Here is a 9,441-nt window from a genome sequence, read left to right as displayed (position 1 = left end):
TGTACCAGTTTCAGGTGTGGTTATAGCAACTATCTGTTCAATCAACAATACTGATGACAAAATTGTTTTGTAAACTTAGTTACCAGGTCTGAATAGATATCAGTGGGAGATCGCTGGAGAGTCTCATGTTGCTCTGTCTTTTGTCACGCCCTTCTCATCTGTATAAATACAGAATCTGGAAGAATCTGCAAGAAAAGAAGGAGAAGTTACTCATCAAGACTTTGTAGATCCAAAAAGGTAACATTTCTTTTATTCTCTAAACTGATTTAGATGGCATAACAAATGTTTGCTTTTTTTCACTGATATGATAATGTTTTTATTTAATGATTTAAATATTTTTAAAAAAAGTATTTGGTGAAAGAAGTTGGTTTTGTAGTTTCTAATAGTTTGTCTTCTTTAGTTTGTCTCAGGATGATCAGAATAGTCCAGCTGTTGTGTCTTGCTGGCCTTCTTCTACAGTGTGAAGGTCAGGGTCTCCAAACATGCCTCACTCACAACACGTACAGACCGGCAGGTTAGTACACTTTCTCTAGGTATACTGCAAAAACAATTTTCTAAATCAGATTTGTCTTATTTTCCAGTAAAAATTATGCAAACATTGTTAAAAAAATGATACATGTACTTGGGAAGCAAAAATGCAGAAGATATAAGGGTGTTTTTTCATTTTATAGATATAAGGGTGTTTTTTAATTTTTTTTTAAACACTGACAAATAAAAAAAAAAGAATAAAAATTAAGAAACAAAATTAAAATGATCTTATACACTTTTGCTCCTCAAATACATGTATCTTGTTTGAATGATATTTTGATTTTTATGCTAGAAAAAAAAAGACAAAAATACTGATTAAAATGGACAGAAAACAAAATCATGCATTCATGTGATTCACATTAATGCAGGAGCAGCTTGAGTAACAGAATATTTAAATATCTTTCAGATAACTCCGATATGACAGTGGTGTGTGGAACCGATTATATGTTTTTAAGAGTTTACATTTGCCCAATGTATTTTGGGGGATACAACGAATCACTAATGGCTCTCAATGCCAAGTTTAACATCCCGGCCTGCCGTGGAGTAGCGGACTGGACCGTCAATCCTCCCGTCTTGCTTTTTAACTTCTCAATCTCTCAGGAGGCGCTCACCCTTTGTGGCAACAATATGAACGTAAGAGCTTTTAACATTAAAACAATCAACTTGTAATCTTTTAATCCTACAGATTTCCATAATGTGTGTGTGGATTGTTTGTCGGTTAGATTACAAGTCAAGTGGGATCAGGAGTATTCTCAGACTTCTCCCAAATCCAGTCGGTTAATGTCTCTGGATTAATCAATTCCTGGGACCCGAGCACCACCACTATCACTTACAGGCAACAACTGATGTACCAGTTTTCATGTCTGTATCCACTGCAGTATTTAGTCAACAACACTGAGCTGAGCGTGTGAGTATAAATGGCAAGAATCTGCTTCTCGTTTGAGGTTTCGGTACTGTAATTTTTGTGACAAAGCATCTCTTCGTGCCAACAGGTCAGGAGTGAGTCTAGCAGTAAAGGACAACAATGGCACATTCATCAGCACTCTAAGCATGGCTCTTTACAGTGTAAGGATCTTTACATTAAATCAATAAATCAGTGAATACAACTATCTTGACATCCTCTCTTTATTTTGAATGTTTTTTAGAGTGCCAACTATACTACCAAACTCCAAATACCAGGATCCGGGCTGCAGCTGAAAACTCGCATATATGTGCAGGTCAAGGCAACAAATCTCACAAACAAGTAAGAATTCAACTCTCCAATAATTTAGTATTATTCATATAATATTTTAATGCCAAGTTCTGTCATGGCACAGGCTGATGTAAGATGTCTATTAAAGATCACTTGATCTGGAAAGCATCTGCTGTGTACAAACATCTGGCAGACGTCTGTAAGATGTCAGTTTTACATGCATTCTAAATCATAAACATCTTAAAGACATCTAATAGACGTTAATTTGACATCTGATAGGAAATGTCGTATTGACGTAATGCAGATGAGCAAACAATCTAAAAATTGTCTTGCAGATGTCAAATAAACGTCTCTGTGATGTATATGTGCTATCAGGGAGAGTTAATCCCCAGATAGCACACGTACGTCTGCAAGAAGTCCGTTAAAGGTCATTTGATCTGGAACGCATCTGCTGTGTACAAACATTGAACCACACGTGTACATTAACATTGTGATATCCATTACCATGCTAAAATCTTCAGAGAGTTGAAAATATTCCAATGTTTATTTCAATAGTCTTGGTTTTAGTTAACAATACCAACACTGCAACTGCTGATTATACATCTTGTTATTGTGTATTGTAAGGTTCAATGTGTTGCTGGACCGTTGCTATGCCACAACAAGCCCATATCCAACCAGCAGCACCTCTTATGATCTTTTTGTTGGGTGAGTCATTCATAAAGAGCAGAATGAAAGCAGTTAAGACACTTTAATTCTCTTGTGAGAATCACATCTATTGTTGTTTATAGATGTATTCGTGATGCCCAGACAAAGATTGATTGGAATGGGATATCCCAGGAAGCTCACTTCTCCTTTGAGGCTTTCCGCTTTGTGGAACACAAAAACTTGACCGTCTCCACTTTCTACCTGCATTGTGCTACCCGACTCTGTGAGAACTCCACTTGCGCCTCCTTGCTTCCGGTAACTAATTGTGCTTATCTGATGAATTGTTTACCTTAGATTAGTTTTAGTTTGGCTCAACTCATGTGTTTGTGTGGATTTCATCAGACCTTTTTTTGTGTGTGTTTTCATAGAAATGCGTTAGGAAAAGAGAAGCAGAATCTCCAGAGTACAACTCTACAACTGATGTTGCCATGGTCTCCTCAGGACCAATCAGAACCAGAGTTGACAACGGTACAAAGAATCATATGATAGTTATATAAAAATAACTAAAGTTACTGATTTGTACTGATTTTGAATTCTTTTCCACTTCTTCTTCAGGTGGCCTTGTGACCACAAGACGTAAGAATTCACTAATTTTAATGAATCCTTATCTGAATAGTTCTATTAATGTTTTGTTATTATGATGTGATTTAATATTGATTTATCTTCCTATAGTTACCTCATCAGCGCCCATCCCTCAGCTGACGTATGTTGGTGTAGCCACTGGCCTGCTGAGCTTCTTTCTGTTTGACTGGTTGTCTACATTTGGACTTGCACAGTGATCTCCATCAGGATTTGGGAATTCCTCATCACTTGATTAGAAGATATCTCACCTGTTCCATAAATGTGAGAAAAAATATTGTATGTCAGTTATTAGCACCTCTATTTTCCAATTTAATGTGGTAGATAGACTATTGTTTTGCAATTTTTATTTTCTTCTGTTCAATGATCTTCTATGAGAACAAGAAAAAAGAAACATATCCAATTTGTAGTTTACATATTTTTGTTCTATAATGCATGTAACACTGCTTTGGGGGAAAATGTATGCACTATGAATGTAACAGTTTTACGTTTAAACAAATAAAAATATTAGAATCTGTCTTTGTTCCCTTGATTTTCACTCACCCAGGTTATCACTGAATATTAGGATTGCAATCATTAGCAGTTTAATGTTCATTTAGAATATTTGTTTGCATAACATCAAACACAAGTGGACAAAAATCATAATATAAACATGCATATGACTGTGTACTTGTCAGTTTCCCTTCCACTTTGCTACGGTTTCACCTCGGGTTTTCAATATCACGATATTTGCCAAAGAAATCCAGTAACAAATCTATCGTAATGTAGGTGCTTTTCAGTGAGTTCATTAAATAGTACAATTAAAGGGCAAATTATATATTAAATTGTAAATATAATCAATAACCTACAAGGAGAAAATATAGTGCTCATGAAATATATCACCATTTAAATATAAACTAAATGGCTTTTTAGCATTTTTTCTGTCAAAAAAATAGAATGGTCTGACTTTAGCTTTGTGAAACTTGAAACTATACTACATATATAACTATACTGCTTAAAACTAAATAAAAACAGTCGCAAACTGAATAAGAGTGTAAATTCACTCTCTGACAGCAGGTGGCACTTATGAAACAGCTTTGATATAGTGTTTCCTTGATCACTGCTGTAAACAAAGCAGCGCTGTGCTTATAAATACTACTTTAAAGCTCCACTGAAGTGTTATTTTGTGTGTTCGCATAAGTTTAACTGAAACAGGAAGACAGGATGGACATATCATGCAGTCCTGCCCCCTTTTTTAAACATCCAATAGCGTTTCGTTGATATCACAGCTTGGGCCAGAGCCACTGAGCTCAGTAAAGTCACATCTGACAGCATATGGCAGCCACAATCTCATCCATATCACTATAAAATATAGCATTCTGTGTAAACCGGGTCCAATATGTTTTATGGTCTATGACGACTTGCGCATATGATGCACCCCATGCTATTGTGTCTCTGGACCGGAGCAGACCGCAGTGCACGCGGGAAACCAGACTTCTTTTACCCCAACATTTACACTGTCTGAATCGTTCCATATCCCCTTATACCAGGGGTCACCAAACTTGTTCCTGGAGGTCCGGTGTCCTGCAGAGTTTACCTCCAACTTTCCTCAACACACCTGCCTGGAAGTTTCAAGTATACCTTGTAAGACCTTGATTAGCTGGTTCAGGTGTGTTTGATTAGGGTTGGAGCTAAACTCCACAGGGACACCAGCCTTCCAGGACCGGGTCTGGTGACCCCTGCCTTACAGTGCGCTACGTGCCATTCACCATACAGAAAATACTAATTCTGTGAACAAGTGACTGATTTCAGTCGCAGCTTGAGCGTCTATTTATAGTGTAGGAGCGGGACGCTTCGGATTCTAGAGAGCATTTGATTGGACAGAAAGTTGGATAACAAGCTGAAGTTCAGGGTGATTGAATGCTTGAGTGCTTTGCATCTTAAATGCACGTTTTTGTCATTGCTTTGAAACACACTAGCTTACAGATAACCTTAAGGCTAACAATTCATACTGAAAGCCAGAAAACGACAATGGTATTTTGTGTGCTAATTAGCAAAGTGGCTAAGTGTTTTTTTAGACCATTGTTTACTTTGTAAAGATGCACACCTTTATGAGACATGCCATTACGTTCTTATGGACAACACATGCTTTTCGAATTTGTGTTCCCACATCATTAGCAAGTTTGGATCGCTAAATCTTGATTAACTGTCAACTAGTGAAATGACATTTGAACCGAGACATCAGAGCTTGTGTTAAAGGGCAGATGAAGCCTCGATTCGAGGCTTGTTAACGTAAAAATCCCTTTCGTAGAAGCCTCACTGTCTGTCCAGTCATGTACGCGATTGTTTCCTAATGTTTGACCCCCAGATCTTACTTTGCGACTACATTTTCATTGGGACCTATTTAATAATTACATTTTTAAATACCCAAGTAATATGAAGAATACAAATTATTTCAGGAAAATTAAATATATGCCATATGCAATTAATATATGTGTACATTATTCTTCTACCATATTGATATTCCTACTGTCATTTAATGGCACTGTTCAATGGGTAAATTAATCAGAGTGAGAAATTCAACAAACACACACACGGTTAGGCTTTTATTTGTGCATATAACATGGACAGATCTATGTAAATTGTGGTGAATGCTCCTGTTACCAGGAGTGAATGACGAGAGGCGAGCGGATCCATATGCGAGCTTTATTAAACAAACAAGACAGATACAAGGTCGAGCAGGCAGGGTCGAGACAGGAGCAGACAGGAGTGTCACAGGCAGACGAAGAGAGCGATCCAATAAACAAGAGCGATAATCCACAAGGCAGGCAGCTAGACAGACGTAAACGAGAAAACCAGGCGCGAGATCAAAAACCAGGAACTAGGAATACACTAGGAATACGATAATAAAATCACAACAATCCATGAAGTGCACTGGGGAGGTCCGGGGCTTTTATACAGTCTCTGATTGGTCACGGGTGACACGAGTGGTGGCTGATGGGTAATGAAGTCAGGAGCAGGAGGCGCAGGAGCCCTCCGAGGTGGAACAGGAGGCGGAGCGGTCCTCCAGGGCAGAACAGGAGGCGGAGCAGCCCTTCAGGGCAAAACAGGAATCTGCGTCACGGTCTGGGACCTGGGGAAAGCAGGGACAGAGGAGGCAGACAGAATAGGGGGAGAAGGCGTAGCGGCCCTCAGGGGCGGAACAGGAGGCGGAGCAGGAGGCGCCGCAGCCCTCCGGGGCGGAACAGGAGGTGCAGCAGCCCTCCGGGTCGGAACAGGAGGCGCAGCAGCTCTCCGGGGAGGAACAGGAGGCGCCGCAGCCCTCCGGGGAGGAACAGGAGGCTGCGTCATAGACTGGGACCTGGGGAGAACAGTGACAGAGGATGCAGACAGAAAAAAGGGAGAAGCAGAGAGTTTAGCGGTTAACGCCCCCTCCATAAGAGGTTCTACGGCAGGCGCCGACACCTCTGGAGGCATTGGCGCAGCTTCTCCGATGGGGAAGGCCTCTGGAGCAGACTTGAGACCAGACGGGACCTCTGGAGCAGGCATGTGATCAAAGGGGAGCTCTGGGTCAGGCTGGAGACCAGACGAGAGCTCTGCAGCAGGCTTGAGATCAGAGAGGGACTCTGGAGCAGGCTTGAGATCAGACGGGAGCTCTGGAGCAGGTTTGAGATCAGACGGGAGCTCTGGAGCAGACTGGTGAACAGACGTAGCCTCAGGGGTTGATTTGTGAACAGACGTGACCCCAGGGGCACAGTGTGCAGCCCACACACACCAGATGGCAACCGCCATTAGGGGAAGAGCAGCAGCGGGAGGTTGTGGTGGGTCCAGTACACTGGCTATCATGATAGGCCGTGATCGTGGGATATCAGACGAGGCATGGCACGGCTCTGGAAGGTCAGACAAAACGTGACTTGGCTCTGGACAAATAGACAAGACATGACGAGGCACTGGGTGGTCTGACGAAACATGGAGAGGCTCTGGGCCGTCAGGCGGGACGTGACTTGACTCAGAGCGGTCAGGCGGGACGTGGCTTGACTCTGGGCGGTCAGACGAGGCGTGACTTGACTCTGAGCGGTCAGACGAGGCGTGACTTGACTCTGGGCGGTCAGACGAGGCGAGGCGTGATGGGGCTCTGAGCCGTCGGGCAGGATGTGACTTGGTTCTCTGGGGGGACCAACTGTGACTTGACCTCGGGCAGGATGTGACTTGGTTCGTGGAAGATCAGTAGATCAGTAGTGAATTGACTTGGCTCATGAAGATCAGCAGTAACTTGACTCGGTTTGTGACGACCAGCTGTAACTTGGCTTGGTTCATGGAGATCCGTTTGTAACGGGACTTGGCTCCTGAACAACAGGGCTTGACTCAGGAACAACAGCTGTAACGTGACTTGACTCAGGAACAACATGGCTTGACTCGTGGGGAACAGCTGTGACTTGGCTCTGGCGTGGCAGCCATCTTGTGCAGTGGCTCTGGCGTGGCTGCCATCTTGTGCAGTGGCTCAGGAAAGATGGCTGTAATTTGACTTGAGACAGAGGCAACAGCTGTAATTTGACTTGACACAGGAACAACAGTTCTGGCTTGATTTGACACAGGAAACACAGTTTTAACTTGCCTTAAGAGAAGTTCTGACTCGCCTTGACGCAGGAACAGCAGCTGTAGCTTGACTTGACTCAGGGGCGGCAGCTGTGACTTTACTCGACTCAGGAAACACAGCTGCAGCTTGACTTGACTTGGAAACTTGATTTGACTCAGGAAATGCAACTGCAACTTTAAATGGCTCTTGTAGGGCGGCTGTGACGTGACGGAGCTCTGTTCTCGCCGCCATCTTGTGAACGGGCTCCAGCGTCGCCGCCATCTTGGGGACTGGCTCCGCCCTCGCCGCCACTGTGTGGACGCGCTCTGACGCGGCCGCGATCTTGTGCGCGGGCTCTGCTGACGCCGTCATAGCTCGAGCACGCTCCGTCACGGCCGCCATTTCACGAGCGATCCAGGCGGAAAACCTGTTTGTGGCGTCGTGATCCTGCGTTACCGTCAATCTGCGGGAGGGGTGCGCGGCTGCTCTGTCTGCGTTGTCGCGCACCTCCTTCGCGACCCCCACAGTACACGGCGAGCCCACACACAACAACGCAAAGTTCAAAAAGGCAGCCAAAGATGAGCGCGGACCCTCGCGTCTGAGTCTATCCTTTAACGGCTCGTTCACGACGTCACAGAATATCTCAATCTTAGAACAGTCCGGTAGGGTGGAATAATTGGAAATAGAAATGAACTCACGGATGAAACGATCCAGTGTGTGTGATCCCTGTTTGATCCTGTAGAGTGTTCTGTCTGTGTCCATATCTGTTGACTGTCCGGGGGTGAAGCTGCTGGATCCTGTTGTGATGGATTGCTCTGTTACCAGGAGTGAATGACCAGAGGCGAGTGGATCCATATGCAAGCTTTATTAAACAAACAAGACAGATACAAGGTCGAGCAGGCAGGGTCGAGACAGGAGCAGACAGGAGTGTCACAGGCAGACGAAGAGAGCGATCCGATAAACAAGAGCGATAATCCACAAGGCAGGCGGCTAGACAGACGTAAACGAGAAAACCAGGCGGGAGATCAAAAACCAGGAACTAGGAATACGATAATACAATCGCAACAATCCATGAAGTGCACTGGGGAGGTCCGGGGCTTTTATACAGTCTCTGATTGGTCACGGGTGACACGAGTGGTGGCTGATGGGTAATGAAGTCCGGGGTGGGATGCAACAGACTGTGTGTGTGTAAGTAGAGTGAGGGTGACATCTGGTGGTGAGCGGTCCACAGAACACCGACCAGATTCGTAACAGCTCCTTAGTCTTTTGGCTGCTTTATTTTTTACTAACCACCAGATAAGCCTATGGGCGAGACTTCCGGTTCATTAGTTGCTGTATTTAAATAATGAGAAGACAACGTGCAGTTAGTGGTAAAACTATTTGCACTACAAACCAGTGTGTTTATAATTAAGATAATATATTAAAAATAATATGGTAAGACACCAATTTGCAATATCAAGCAGCAAAACAAGCTGTTTCGTACAGCTTAAAATGGTTCAAAGCAGATGAGACCAGAAGCCAGACTCAAATGGCCACGCCCACTCTTACAGTAAAAAAAATTGTGCATTGCTTAAATATTTTAATCTCCATACCAAGAACAAAAAGTGAAACTCCATGTATAAAAGAAAATCTTGAGAAAAATATCTTATGTAATGTCAACCTCACGAGAAAGCATTACAAAAAATACTAATAATGCATGGCTTCCGTAGTAAACACCTGCTCCTTGCTACAGACGATATTATACAACTTCACAATCATACTCTGTTGTGTGAAAATATAAATCTGACAAGAACACAGTTTCTGAGGCAGAGATTATTACATATAGACGATACAGGTATGCTAGTGCTTTAATTACTGTGTTGCTAATAATTACTGTTTGCAT

At 43.0% G+C, this 9,441-nt stretch overlaps 1 protein-coding gene across 1 annotated transcript; it reads left to right on the top strand.

Annotated features, from left to right (window-relative positions):
- Positions 1–202: 202 nt before the first annotated feature.
- si:dkey-4p15.5 (zona pellucida-like domain-containing protein 1) lies at positions 203–3,502 on the top strand. Its single transcript, XM_051129863.1, has 11 exons — positions 203–237; positions 401–514; positions 935–1,161; positions 1,251–1,435; positions 1,521–1,593; positions 1,674–1,771; positions 2,345–2,425; positions 2,509–2,680; positions 2,794–2,893; positions 2,981–3,001; positions 3,098–3,502. Exons 2-11 carry the CDS (start codon positions 412–414, stop codon positions 3,202–3,204), a joined length of 1,167 nt encoding a protein of 388 aa, XP_050985820.1. The 5' UTR covers positions 203–237; positions 401–411; the 3' UTR covers positions 3,205–3,502.
- Positions 3,503–9,441: the final 5,939 nt, after the last annotated feature.

The sequence above is a fragment of the Labeo rohita genome, chromosome 15 (genome assembly GCF_022985175.1).
Source record: "Labeo rohita strain BAU-BD-2019 chromosome 15, IGBB_LRoh.1.0, whole genome shotgun sequence".
NCBI classification, from domain to species: domain Eukaryota; kingdom Metazoa; phylum Chordata; class Actinopteri; order Cypriniformes; family Cyprinidae; genus Labeo; species Labeo rohita.
This window is presented reverse-complemented; position numbering and strand designations above follow the sequence as displayed.

Excerpts from the sequence above, each read along its gene's own strand:
- si:dkey-4p15.5 (XM_051129863.1), top strand. The coding sequence starts at position 412 with ATGATCAGAATAGTCCAGCTGTTGTGTCTTGCTGGCCTTCTTCTACAG. Across the intron at positions 1,436-1,520 it reads AACAACACTGAGCTGAGCGT|GTCAGGAGTGAGTCTAGCAG; the intron begins GTGAGTATAAAT and ends TCGTGCCAACAG. Across the intron at positions 2,894-2,980 it reads CAGAACCAGAGTTGACAACG|GTGGCCTTGTGACCACAAGA; the intron begins GTACAAAGAATC and ends CTTCTTCTTCAG.